At 51.1% G+C, this 14,472-nt stretch overlaps 1 protein-coding gene across 1 annotated transcript; it reads left to right on the top strand.

The window, feature by feature from the left end:
* The first annotated feature begins 3,861 nt into the window (after positions 1 to 3,861).
* FAM131B (family with sequence similarity 131 member B) lies at positions 3,862 to 14,352 on the top strand. The gene is made up of 7 exons (XM_081282973.1): positions 3,862 to 4,157; positions 6,629 to 6,738; positions 7,085 to 7,120; positions 7,419 to 7,512; positions 7,803 to 8,000; positions 9,604 to 9,747; positions 9,963 to 14,352. Exons 1-7 carry the CDS (start codon positions 4,130 to 4,132, stop codon positions 10,433 to 10,435), a joined length of 1,083 nt encoding a protein of 360 aa, XP_081139099.1. The 5' UTR covers positions 3,862 to 4,129; the 3' UTR covers positions 10,436 to 14,352.
* Positions 14,353 to 14,472: the final 120 nt, after the last annotated feature.

Genomic DNA, 14,472 nt, shown 5'->3' with positions numbered 1-14,472 from the left:
GACTCGCAATCTGGAAAGCCCATGTTCTCCCCTCTCAAAATAATATTAAATGTGTAAAATGAAATAAATATGATTACAGCAGAGCAAGGTGCACACATCTGTAATCCCAATGACTTGTGAGGCTAAAGCCAAATGGCAAGTTTGAGGCCAGCCTCTCCTCTGAGTGCAATCAACAGTTTTGGGGAAGAAGAGAGAAAGAGAAAGGGAGGAAGAAAGAGAAAGGGAGGAAGGAAGGTAGGTAAGAGAAAAAGAGTGGGAGGAAGAAAAAGAGAAAGAAGGAAAGAAAGAAGGGGAGGGGAGGGGAAAACAGGGAGAGAAAGAGAAAAGGGAAAGAAACAAAAGTAAGAGGGAGGAAATTATATCAAAATAGAGTTATTATAAAATTGTGTTATAGTAATGTATTTGCTTCTTTATAAAAGCATTAACTAAGGATCTGGGGATATAGCACAGAGGTACAGCATTTTCCTATATGCACATATACACAAAGACAAAGCATGAAATAAAAAATGTAAAGGCAATGGTGATGAACATAACAGATATCGTAAAACAATATAATGACTATCTTATAACCATCTGTGATTTGTACTAGCGACAAAGACACAATACAACACCTCTGATTCTATAGTCCTTGCTACCTACATGTTTACAGAAGTCAATGGGAATTACAGTTACAAGTTAGTGCATATGAAGATGTCATTTTTCCCATCCAAGGTTATGGATTCTTTACTCTCTCCATGCATCCTAGAACAAGAATATAAACACTATTGCTACTGAACCTGATCAGTTCCTTCTATCCAAGAACTACCGACAGGAGGCCAGCCTCTCCTAAGCCAGCAAAACAGAGGTTGGGAGACATGATTTCACCTTGGGACTGTGTCCCAAAGGCGACCAGTTAGGAAGTACAATGCACACAGGGGCATTCTGCCAATGTCCTGTATTTTTAGATTTTGGAAATAACCCAGTTAATATTATGATTTCATTGGAGGTCAAACTGTATAGTATGAATGGACTTAGAGCCTTGTGAAACATGAGCTTTCATCAGGAATTCCATAAATTACTTGGGATAGAAAGACTGAGAAATGATGGGAAGAATGTGTGTGTATTTTAAACAAAAACTGTTATACTCTCCCTTTTATAATAATTTTTATAGGCCTACCTTTTATAATGTTACAATATAGCATGAATATTTTCCCATGTCAACAAATGCTACTATACGATATTATTAATAGTGGCATATTATGCTATTATAGACATATGTCATGATTTATTTAAATAATTCCCAGGTATGATGTTAACAGCTTTGCTCTGATGAGTGCTGTAGGTTAAATATTTGTCAACATTCTATTTTTATTCCTTTAGAATATTTCTATAAATGGAATAGTTGTATCACAATTTAGTAACAACCACAAGAACAATGCATATGTTAACAATTTTTTGATTGGTATTGTCAAATTGTCCTCTAGAATGATTGTTTCCGTTCCTACCAGAACTGGAATCTCTGGCCTTGGCTCAGAAGGTGTCAAGGAGACTTGGAGAATGCCCTAAATGATGGGAGGGAAGAGGGCCCTGACAGGGAGTGGAGTTGGCCTGGACTGAGCCTAGAATTAATTTGCTTTTCTCTGGTGCTGGAAACATCCTCAGGACAAAATGTGGGAGGGGTCTCCAGGGCCTAGGATTCCTCATGCTAACCCGATTTAAGTCATTTGGATAGATTCAGCCTTGTATAGCTTTGGGAGGGGGACCAAAGGAAGGCAATGGTAACCATGGTACAGGATTACACAGTACAACATAAATATATTACTCAAGGATTACTGTAAGGGGACAGCAGTTTATGGTGGAAGGCAGTTGGTCTAAGATCTCTGTATCTGGCCATTCACTTGTCAATGTTTTCTTTGATCAAGTAATAGGGGTTTTAGGGCATTGAGACTAGTATTTTTTCTTGTGTTACCATTTTTCTGTTTTCTTTCCTTTGCAGCAAAACAATACATTCCAGAAGGACTGAAACTATTTGATGTTTCTGTTGTATCACCGACAATAGTAGATGAGGGGGAAAAGAAAGTACTTTTTTTCTTCGTTGTTGAAATAAGGCATCAGCTGCTGCCACAAACTGTACTGATTTGTTAAAATCCAAGCAGACTGGTTCTTATCTGTTCTCCCCTAAGGCGTTATATCATTCGATTTGATTTATTTCTTCATGCACATAAACAAAAGATCAATTTCTCTCCATAATCTCGCCTCTCAGATCTGCAATTAGATTACTAGTATTGTCTATGACTTAAATGTGTTCCCCCCAAAATCCAAGTGTTGGAAACTTAATCCTCAAATTCACACGTTAATGACATACAGAGGTGGGGTCATTTGGAGGTGATTAGTATTTGATGCAATCATGAGAACGGAACTCCCATTTTGGCATTAGTGGCTTTATAAGAAAAGAAAGAGACTAGAGCTGGTGTGCTTGTTTTTCCCCTATGTGATACCTGCCAGTCATGTCATGATACAGCAAGAAAGCCCTCACCAGACTCTGAGCAAATGCCACACCATGCTCTTGGACTTCCAGCCTCCAGAACTGTGAGCCAAATAAACTTCTAATTTAAATTTTTTTTTCTAAGTTGTAGTTGGACATAATTCCTTTATTTTTATTTATTTACTTTTACGTGGTGCTGAGGCTTGGATCCAGCGCCTTGAATGTGTTAGATAAGCACTCTACCATTGGACCACAACCCTATCCCTAAACTTCTATTCTTTATAAATTACCTAGTCTTCAGTCTTTTGTTGCAGCATCAAAAAAACAGACGAATTATCTTTGTCCGCATCTTCTGTAATTCCATAGGATGCAGCTTCCCATTCATAACTGAAATGTTGCAAAGTTGCATCCATAGACTTCTCCTTTGCTAGAAGCACACATCAGGGGCTCTGGCCCACCATCCTCTCTCCAACTTAGGGAGGAACATCAAAGCTGTGGAGAGCAAACACATCCTGGACTAGTGTTTGTTTATCTTCCTTGGGGCTAACCTGACCTGCTCTCACAATTTGGGCTTGCTGGGACTATTGAGACTAAAGGGGCTCCTTGCCTCTTCTCAAGTGTCTTTCCAGGACTCTACTTCTTCCCTGATATGACATAGTGCCCTTAGCCCTTGCAACTCATGGTAGGAGACCACCTTGGTATCTTCTTCACTTCTTCCCACCAGAGGTCCGCCTTCCTCTCCCTTCCCTGCTTCGCGACACCCACGCTCTCCTCAGTCCGAGGAAAGCAAGGCTTAGAAAGTTAAATGGGACTTAAAACTATGTCTTGCAGCCAGCCTCGCGTCCTGAGGTTTTTACTGCACTCAAGCTGTGATTGAATTATCCCGACTCCCCATCCCAGGTCAGGCTTGGAGTTAGATTGCCCGCACCGTCCCCACACCCATCGCAGAACGTCCAGCGAGCACAGAGCACAGGGAAGCTTCACACATGACCCACTGGCAAAGACTTCACGATCTGTTTGGGTGGACAAAATAGCGCACATGAAACGCAGAGCAACCAAAGCTGTATCCAATCACGCTCCCGTGTGCGTCCCAGATGCGGCCCCAGGAAGAAAACAAGTGTTTGCGGAATTTGGTATCCAAGGCCCTTCAGTGGGGCTTGATTCCCACCCCATCCTACTTTCTAAACCTAAAGCATTCCCACCCACCGCCCTCAAAGTCCACCCGCCGGCGTCCAAGGGTGGGCCCTGGGTTCCTGCCCCGGCTCCCAACACGCCAGCCGGGCACCCTGAGATCCCACCGGCACCCCGGGGAGGGGTCTGGGAAGGGCAGGCGGAGGCAGGCGGCAGCGGCGCGGCGAGGGGCGCGGGGCGCGCGGCGGCGGGGTCGGGGCCAGGGGCGGGGAGGCGCCGCGCGCAGCCAATCCCCGGGCCGCCCCCTCCCCGGCCGCCGCGAGCCGAGCCCGGGCGGGGGAGCCAGGCGGCGGCGGCGGCGGCGGCGACGACGGAGGCTGCCGTGGGGAGGGATGGAGAGGGGAGGGGGGAGCGGAGCCGAGCGGAGACAGCCGCGGCGCTGCAGAGCGGCTGGGGCGGCGGCGCGGCTCCCGGTGCTCCCCCCGGCGCGCGCCCCGAGTCGGTGAGGGCCCGGCCCCGGAGGCCCCCGGAGCCATGGGCTGCATCGGCTCGCGGACTGTGGGTGGGTACCGCGGCCGGGCGCGGGCGGCGGAGGCCGGGCTCGGCCCCGGGTCGCTCCTCCGCCCCCTCCCCCACCCCTGCCCTCGCCCCTCCGGGCACCGCTGCCCGCGCCCGCCCGGCCCTGCCTCGCGCCTCCACTTTCCCTCCATCCGCTCGCGGTCCCTCCATTCCTCATCCTCCCGGCTCGCCTCTGGCGCCTCCAGGGCTTCCGTCCCTCTCGGCTCGGTCCCTTCTCCCCGTCGCCTTCCCGCAGGCGCGGTCCCTCTCCCTCCGTCTCTCCGGCAGCCTCCCTCCGCTCCTCCGTCGCTCTGCCCTACTCTCGGTCCCCTCACCCTCCACCTCCAGGCCGTCGCCTCTACTCCGCGGTGCCCAGCGCCTCCTCGCCCCGCGGCTTCTAGAGCAGCCCCCTCCTAAGAGCCCCCTGCCCCGCTCTCGGCTCCGAGTGCCTTTTGCACGCCCCCACCCCATCCCGCCAACCTCCCTCTGGCTCGGGTGTTTTGCCCCCAACCCTTTTCCTCTCGGTTGCCTTTTCCCGTCGCTCCTGCCTCCCGCGATTTGCTTTGTTCACGTGCATTTTCCCTCTGGGGCGGGGGCGGGAAGAGCCTGGTGCCTGGGGAGGGAACCGGTTCCGCGCCCGCAGGGAACCGGGCTGGGCTGGGGTGGAGGGGAGAGCGGTGGACACCTGGACACCGGCGGAGGCTGGGGCTTGGAGCGTGGAGAGGGGCCGGAGCCCGCTTCCCAGAAGGGTGGGGCCGGCGCCACGGAGGAACCCCGGGACCCGCCGGCACCTGTCAGCCGGGGCTGTCGGGGCGGGGCCGGCTCTTTATTTACCTTTGCCTGGGGGAGGTGGAAGGCGCCTCCTAATCCGACCTCTTCCTTCAACCTCTGCCTTACTACCGCCTTTCTATCCCCCACCCCATATACCCATTCTGCTCTTGCGGTTTAACAAATTAATCCAACCCTCTCCCAAACCCCCAATTTTTCCCTTTCCAACTCCCAATTTCTCCTGCCTACACGCCCCAGTGAGTGACCTCAGGCTGAGAGAATAATTCCTATTATTATTACAAACAAACTCACTCTCCGGAAGCCTGATTTCTCTGGGACCCGATTTATTTCCATGGAGACCCCCCTCCTCCTCTGCTTTCCCCTTCTCCCCAGTTCCCCTTCCCTCCCCCTCCCTGCCCCCCAAGGCTCTGACTCAGCTCTCCCTTTTCCTCAAAGGCCACCTTTCCTCCCTCCCCTCTCTCCCACTCTGCCCTCCGCCATCTCTCTTCTCCTCAGAGATTGTTCTCTGCCTGCCCCATTCCTGCTACGTGTAGATGTCCATATTTTGTATCCCAGTCACAGCCCCTGACCTGACCCATCTCAGCATCCCCCAAGGTACCCAAGGGGGAGCTAGCCAGCTTGACAGGGGTCCTACCTCCCCCAATCCCATTAATTCCAATCCTCTTCCTTTTGTATCAGAGATGCCCCAATGCCTCCTCATGTCCAAGACCCCATTCAGTGCATCCTTTCCAAGAAGGGACCTGTAACCCCAAACTGAGTCACAAAACTTCTTTGTGTAGAATATCCATAAGAGCAAATGGTTCAGACAGCCATTTGATGCTTGAATCCCTCAGCAACTATCCAAGAAGTTCTTCCCTGAGACTCCAGACAGTGACACTCTGCACTAGGGCTATGCATCTACCCCTTGGCTCCTTGGTTCACGTGCCTTGGTTCCCTTACATTGACAGCCCTCAAACCCTGTCTACTCTTCCCCTGTCTTCAGTTTTCTCGAACTTGCCTCAAATTCCTACACTTTCAATGCTGATTTTGCAAAGTCCCATTGTCTCTTACTTTCCTGTCCCTCCCCTTGATTCTATCACCTGTCTCCCAACAATGCAGTGTCTCCATCTCACCCTTCACTCTTTCTACTCTCACTGCTTCTCTGGGAACACATGAGCCCTTGCCACTCTGCCTTTATCCCCACAAGTACAGCAGTTCTTATGGAAGGTCTTTTCTTGAGGGAAGTCACATTTCTCCCCATCCCCACCCAAATGATAAAGCCTAGGCAAGAAGCATCTCCTTAAAGTTCTGCTCCCTTTTGTACTCTGCAGTTGGTGAAAAACCCAGATCCCATATAGAAACAGTCAGGTTGCTCTGGACAGAATGGAGGATTGTTATCCTACTAAAATCCAACCTCTGATTCCTCCCACTCTATGTAAACAACAACAACAAACAAGGCCTGAAACACTTTTTCTGAGTGTGCTATTCTTGGTGGAGCTAAAACTGAATGTTTTGGCTCAGCATTATTATTTCTCTCACCAAAAATATTGGGACACTAGGAAATGGGAAATCAGAAGAAAGCATGACAGTTGTTGAGAAGAGATGGGGTATGTATAGTCCCAGTCTGTGGCCTCAGCATTCTGTGAGAAAAGACAAAGGACAGGCCCAGGGGACAAGAGTGAGCAACTAACCTTCCGGTCCCTTCAGGGAATGAGGTGATTGCAGTGGACTGGAAGGGTCTGAAGGATGTGGACCAGATCAACATGGACAGCACCAGCTCACTGCATGGGAGCAGCCTCCACCGGCCTTCTACGGAGGTAAGGCCTCCCTGCTTGGCTGCCCCCTTTGCTGGAGAACTCAGAGATCCCAAGAACAGCCATGAACGAAGCCCCTAAGTATTTAGCTGCCTGATCTTTGAATTCCCTTTCCAAATTTCATGGCAACATCCCCAAAACTCCTTCAGACTGACACTTTTACAGAACATTTTTTCCCGCTTTTCTGAAAATACATGCCAGCCGTTCCCACTGAGATCCTACTTCCCCAAGTTAGCCTCAGGAAAGCTGGCTGCACTCTGCATACTTCTAGACATCCCTCTGAGGAATGTGGGTTTACGCACACCCTTGGAAGTGCCTACAATACCATTCCCTTTCCTCTCTCCTACAGCAAACGCGAACTGATTTCTCCTGGGACGGCATCAATGTGAGTGCATTTGCGCCCAGCCTTCCCCAGTCCACACTAACCCCTCTTCTTTATAGTCTCCCTTAGACCCGCCAGAGGACACGTGCTGCCTAGCTCCAGCAGGCACTGTGAGCTCTCCCATCCTCCACCGTGTCCTCCATTTTCAAGAGTGATTGGAGTATATACCTCCTGGGGACTCTAGGATATATGACCTGCCCCAGTGCATATTATTTGTAGAAACCACGGACCCCTCTCCATTCATAGAACATCCCTATACCTTCTTGTTCTTCTGCTCCTCCTCCCATATTCCCTATTCCAGCTCTCCATGGAGGACACAACTTCCATCCTTCCGAAGCTTAAACGAAACTCTAACGCCTATGGCATTGGGGCCCTGGCCAAGTCATCTTTCTCAGGTGAGACCTGCAACCTGGAGATGCATCCAGACAAGGGAATACTTAAAAGCTCCTGGTCTCTGTCTCCTCATCCTTTCAGGCTTGATAAGGGCCCACATCCCCACACCCCTGAGTTTTTGTTCTTTTTTCCAAGCTCCTGTGTCCTCCTCGAGGCTTGTCCCTCTTATGTTGAGTCCCGGGGGATACTTGCTCTAATGGGATGGCAATCCTGTGGCCTGGGGCAGGAATGATGGGGGGCAGGGTCTAATTTGTGATATTCTGGAGGATATGGAGAATGTCTGGCTCCTTAGGGATCTCAAGAAGCATGAAGGACCATGTGACAAAGCCCACAGCCATGGGGCAAGGCCGGGTGGCCCATATGATTGAGTGGCAGGGCTGGGGAAAGGCCCCAACCATTCAGCCGCAACATAGCCATGAGGCGGTGCGCAGGGACACGGATGCCTACTCCGACCTCAGCGATGGCGAGAAGGAGGCGCGCTTTTTAGCAGGTACTTGAACCTCGAACCCTCAAGAGATATGTGTTGAGATGACCACAGACTGACTCTCCAAACTGTTTCCCTATGCTGACCCCATCCATATGCTGACCCTAGGCTTACATTTCCCAATAATTTCAAGTGTTTTGACCGGATGCTGAGAAGGGCCGTCAAACATGCCTGTATTATGATCCTACAAATGAAAGAAATTCTAAGGGATTTGTGAGCCCCCTTATCCTGATGCTTTCTCTCCTACCTTGGGGGACTACCCCATGACTCCCTTAGTAGAGAGAAATGCGGGAGCCTTGGGCTTCGAAGCCTCTGCTTCTACTCATGTTTCTAGAAGTGAAAGAAGGCCAGGCCTTGGGGATCTCTTCCAGCCTTAGCCTGTCAGCATTTCGTGTCGGGAATTCACTTACTGGGCTCATTACTTGTGACAACCTCTTCATGCTCAAGGGAACTGGACTAGGAGACAGCGGTCTACAGAAGGAGTTGAGTTCTAGGAACGCAGTACAGGTTCCATTACAGACATGTAGTTTACCCATAAGGATGGCAGAGCTCTTATGACAGGTCTGAAAAAATGCCTACAAAGAGGGATAGGTCTAGCAGCAAGGCGAGATTTGGTGTGTTGGTGGTATGGGTGATGGAGAAAACGGCAGGACATGCAGGGGTTGGGACAGGGCAGTAGCAATACAACCTTCAACTGACTCGTTACTTTGACTAGAATAGGGTCCCCCAAGTACAACCATCTCCACTATTATACCCTTCTTTCTCCTTCCAGTCCCTTGAGCTTACAGTTTATAACACTGTAGACCCACATTCCCTTGATGTGCCTTTGGGGATTCTCTGTTGTTCTTGAGACTTGCCAGTTAGCTTCTGCTCTCAACCGCCTAATACTAGGTTCAATTCCTAAAATCCTGCAAAGATGAACTTTTGGAAATCCCTAACTTTAATCTCACTAGAGACCCCCAACTCTTTCCCCTAGGCATCCTAAATCTGACCTTCTGGGAAGTCCCACAATATTGCCTTGTTTCGAGGCCTATACAAAAACTGTGCTGTTCAATACAGTAGCTACTGGCCACTTGAAATGTGGCTAGTCCAAATGGAGATGGGCTCTAAGTGTAAAATACTGACTGGATTTCAAAGACTTCCTATAAAAAAAAGAATGTAAAATATCTCATTAATAGTTTTTATTTTTTTAAGAGAGAGAGAAAGAGGATTTTTTAATATTTATTTTTAAATTTTTGGTGAATATAACATCTTTTATTTTTATGTGGTGCTGAGGATCAAACCCAGCGCCCCACGCATGCCGGGCGAGCGTGCTACCGCTTGAGCCACATCCCCAGCCCCCCATTAATACTTTTTATATTGATGATATGGTAAAATGATAATCTTTTATACATACTGAGCTACATAGGATATAAGATATATTGTTAAAGTTAGTTTTACTTGTTTCTTTTTTACTTTCTTAAATATGGCTATTATGAAGTTTAAAATGAAACTGGTGGCTTGCATTCTGATTCTGTTGAGCTTCGCTGCAGTAGGGGGTCTCTGCCCGCTTTGCGTGTGTCTGCGGGTTCCCTGAGGAATCTCGTGGTGACTGCACTTCTTCTCCCAGGAGTCATGGAACAATTTGCTATTTCCGAGGCCACACTCATGGCCTGGTCTTCCATGGATGGCGAGGACATGAGTGTCAACTCCACCCAGGAGCCACTGGGCTGCAACTACAGTGACAACTACCAGGAGTTGATGGAGAGTCAGGGTGAGAGATGGTTCCAGAACCTAACCCCTGGGGCCTAAGAGGCTCCCCGGTTTCTGGGCTGCCCCCATCTACCTGTCCAGGACTTTCCTGTTGGTCTCGACTCTCCCACTGTCCTCCCACTCTGTGCACCCTCTGTTCTACCCTCAGTCTTCTGTGTTGTCATTACTGCCTCTGATGTTCTGCGGCCCCTTCAGCCTTCCTGATTCTCTTTACAGATGCCCTTGCTCAAGCCCCCATGGATGGCTGGCCTCACTCCTATGTGTCCCAGGGCATGTACTGTCTGGGATCGTCTGATGCCTGGGAAGCAAGTGACCAGTCCCTCATTGCCTCTCCAGCCACAGGATCCTACCTTGGCCCTGCATTTGATGACTCACAGCCCAGCCTACATGACATGGGGCCTGTCCATCCTGCTTCAGGATACTCTGCTCAGGAGCCTCCACCGTTGCTGGGGGGAGACACTGACTGGGTGCCAGGGGTGGGTGGGGTGGACCTGGCTAGGGGCCCTGCTGAGGAGGAGAAGAGGCCACTGGCCCCTGAGGAGGAAGAGGATGCAGGATGCCGAGACCTGGAGTCACTTTCCCCACGGGAAGACCCTGAGGTGTCCACTGCTCTCAGCAGGAAGGTGTCTGATGTCACATCTTCAGGTGTGCAGTCCTTTGATGAGGAGGAGGGTGAGGCCAACAACTAGCTTCTTCCCACGCCACTCTCACCTGAGGGGCATGGCTGCAACCCAGACCCTCCCTTGCCCCAGCAGCACAGCTGAAACGCGGGCAGAAGACCTCGGGGGAACCCTGGAGCTTCCAGCCCTCACCTGGAAAGTGGAGGACCCACAGGCGTTGTATCTAGGCTTACGCTCTAGAAACCACAGGCCCGGAACTGAGACCCAGGCAACTATATGGCTGTGAACCTGGCATGGTAGTGAGAGAAGAGCCGTGGCTGTGGGTCTGGGTCTGCCTGTGTGCAACCCAGAGACAGGAGGGCAAGGGGCCTACTGGAGACTGGATCTCAGTTCTTTGCTCCCTGATTCCGTCTTCCAGGAGCCTTGGCTGTGCTGTCTGAATGCCTCCTTTCTCCATTTCACTCTTGCTGTTCCTGACTCTGTGTTTCCTCTGGCAGTGGCCCCAGCTTATTCCCACTGTGAGGAGCAGACCTCATGGCTCGGCCGGCACTGAAGGGCACTGAAGGGCACGTAGGTGTCCAGGGTGGACTGTCTGCCCCCGATGGGTAATTTGGCTTCTGAGATCAGGAGCCAAGGAGGAGGTGGAGGTGGCAGCTGGATTTACAGGGAGTACAAGCATGATTCTTGATCTCAAGGCCTGCCCAGAGTTAAGAGGGTTACTAATGAGATCAAGGACAAACACGGCAGCTTGTTCTAGGATCTCGATCTCGAATGTCCCATGGTTGAAAGGAGGATCCTAAGATCTGGGAAAAGACCAGCTGGGGCTGGCTGCTCCAGCTCTGGCTCCCTTCCTGCCTTCTTCCACCCCTTGCTCCAGGATTCTGGCCCTGAGGAGGGTGAGGGACACGAGATCTGCTGACACAGGATGTAGGTGTCCTGGCTGGTGGGGAGCGTGAGGGCCAGGGCTCCTCCCACCCACCCTAATTCTCTGGAGCTGTTTACACTTTTCTCTTTGCCTTTTCTACATTTTTATAACTTTGTGGGACTCAGGGTCGAGCAGGGCAGAGGGAGGAGTCGGGTGCTGCTGCTGCCTCGCCCGATGAGGCTGGTGGTTGTGGGCCAAGGTGGACACTGGTTCCTTCTGTCCCTTTGTCAGCTCCTCCCAGAACTCCTGGGAAGGCCTCCCAGGTGTCCTCCCTCCCTCCCTGGGCTGCCTGAGGAGGAAGAGGGGAGAATCAGTGCATCCTTCCTTCAGGATGGGTTTGCAGTGGGGTACAAGCTTACCGTGGGCACCCAGTGTCCACTCTGGTTTGGATTGGAAGGTGGGGACATGGAGCAGCAAGTCAGCCCAGTACTTCTGTGAGGGTGCCTGAGGACAGGAGCCAGTGTGAACTGGGGAGTGAAGCTGGGCAGAACTTGCCCCTACCATTGAAGTGGTGGCCCACTCCTGGCTTATGGCGGAGGTAGAATTTTGGCAGGAGCAGAAGCCTCAGGCTCAGAGCCTGCTTCCCTTTCCTTGTGCTCCTAAGACCCCAGCTCAAGGCCTGAGTCACACACTCTGTTAGGGGTCCTACTACTTGATCCTCTGCTGGGACAGGAATACAAGCTACCCATTTTCCCATAGGCCCGACTTCTGTGGCTTTGGAGTGAAGAGGTCAAGAGTTGGGGTGCTTCTGTCCATCTGTGACTCTTGCCCTCCACCAGTTTCCAACCCTCATACACATGTGCCCCTCAAGTGCAGCCAGTGCTGTCTTCCAGGGGAGGGGGAGAATGGCTATCCTGAGATTGGTTCTCAGCAGAAATGAGAGTGGGCATGGTGAGCCACGGTAGGTGACTGGTCACTTACTTCATCTAATGCTGCCTGAACGGGAGAAAATACCTCTGTGCTTGCTAATGTGTCATGACTCGGCGTACCAGGGCCTCACTGCTAGGAGGTCGGGAAGGGGTTAGCTTGCCTACCCAGGCAGGCAGCTGTCCTGGCCCATCTCCTGCTGCAGGTCGCTGGGGTTTGTGTGCTCAGGCTACCCTCCACCCACAAGGCCCCTGATTCCTTGCCTTATCCGACCCACTCTGTCAGTGCATCACCTTCTCCTCTTTGTCTCATCCCCCAGTACCCTACATTCTACCCCCAGCTCATGATGGATGCCTAATACAGGAAGCAGGTTCATTCAGTCCAGTTCCTTTTTGCTCAGGGCCCTGGGAAGTTCAGAAAGGTAAACTAAAGCAGCTTTTTTTCCTCCCTCCTTTTCCCAAGGAAGCCAAATGGTCCCCGATGGAAGATGATTAAAGAGCTGAAGGAACTAGTAGGGTTCCCACATGACTGGGGCTTGGTCCCCTGGGTGCTGCCACATCACAGCAGAGTCAGGTGGGGTCTGCCTTTAGCTAGGCGCTCCACCCCCTTCAAGAGGGAGAAGACCTGAGGAGCTGGCCTGGGACCACTTTGGACTCTTCTGGAGGGAGGGACTGCCTCTCTGGTGCTGGGGGCAGGGTGCATGGGGGTTTGCTTCTAGCCTATTTTAAGGGGAGGGGTGGGGCATGTGCAGGAAAAGGCTGGGGGGTGGGGAAGGGTCGCTTTTCCTTTGGGGTTAAAGGCTGTGCGGCACGTTTTGCAGCAGCTCTGGAGCAGAGCTGTTTTTATATTCTTGTGAATGAAATTGCTCTTGCTAAATGATTTTTTTAGGGGGGGGTGCACTTTCATTTTCAACTGAATTTATTAAATGAAAATCCGGACCTTCCATTCCTCCCCTTCCATTGTCCCCTCCCCGCCCTCCCCACCTTCCTTCTTATCCTCTTGCTAAGGAGGGGATCTTGAGGGTGGATTCATTATCTTACCCTTGCACCCACCCGTACATCCCACACCGTCTTCCAGGTCTGAGGCATCTCCATTTTCATGGCCAGTCTTAGCATGTTTTCTTAATGTGACCTTCTCACCCAAGCCCAAGAGAGATTCTATGACATATATTACAGAGAGAATTCTATATAAATATATAAATATTATAGATTATATACACACGGGCATGGGCTTGGATGCTCACTGCCAATCTCCCTACCCAGGCTCAGCGTCTGTCCCTTGGCCTGGGGAGGTGGAAGGGATGCCACGAGGCTGGAGAAGGCCAGAGCTGTGTTCAACTACACTAAACAGACTGTGGTGGTACCCTCTGACTTCAAGTGTCTTATTTGGGGGATGGAAGAGACCGGGCACAGGGGAGGGGCAGGAGGAGAATGCTGGGGAGAGGACACAACTGCAGAACTAAATAAGGTAGGCAGGGAGGGAGGGTAAGGAGCCATGCCCTGGGGCGAGGAGCGGAGGTTCTGGATGCTCGGCGCACCTGGCATCTCTTAGGAAGGCAGGCTAAGGCATGCTCCACAGCCAAGGAAGAGGATGTGACCGCCCCAAGAGTGGGAAGCACTAAAACAACCTGCCATCTTCAGGGTGCCCTTGAACTCCACACCCCTAGAAGAATCCAAGGAGCTGGACTAAGAGGGGGCCAAGGATGTCAGAGAGACCCCAGCCTTGGTTCTTAGCAGCAGCTCTAGCAGAGGATTCTAGGGGAGAGATGACCCTTGTCAGGACAGGTCAATCACTATAGTGGGGTAAGGGAAGATCCATTTTGTAGGGAGGAACCTGGAAACAGGGCAACAAGGAAATGGGGCCTTCTGCTAGAGGGAGTCAGGCAATACCATGGAGCCAACCATGTTATTTGACAGTAAGATACCTGCCCCTTCCATGTGGACCCTTTAGCAACCTTTTCCAGGCATCAGGGCAACAAGGAAATGGGGCCTTCTGCTAGAGGGAGTCAGGCAATACCATGGAGCCAACCATGTTATTTGACAGTAAGATACCTGCCCCTTCCATGTGGACCCTTTAGCAACCTTTTCCAGGCATCTGCCCTTGATGGTCTTTTGACACTTTTAATTCACTGCTTGAAGCAGGGGACAGAGGAAGGGAGGTGTGGTTGGCCTTTCCTGCCCTAGCAATGGCCCTAGAGACCAGGCAGTATATAGGATCTGGCGGCACATGGTTGGAGCAGATGTATGCAAGCTGGGGCTTCCAGAAAAGCAGCTGTAGACAGTCTGAAGACACATTCTGGGGTGATCTGTCCACA

Source organism: Spermophilus citellus (assembly GCF_964194105.1).
Source record: "Spermophilus citellus genome assembly, chromosome: 3".
Lineage (NCBI taxonomy): Eukaryota > Metazoa > Chordata > Mammalia > Rodentia > Sciuridae > Spermophilus > Spermophilus citellus.
The sequence above is the reverse complement of the archived record's forward strand: the minus strand, read 5'-3'. Positions and strand labels throughout refer to the sequence as shown.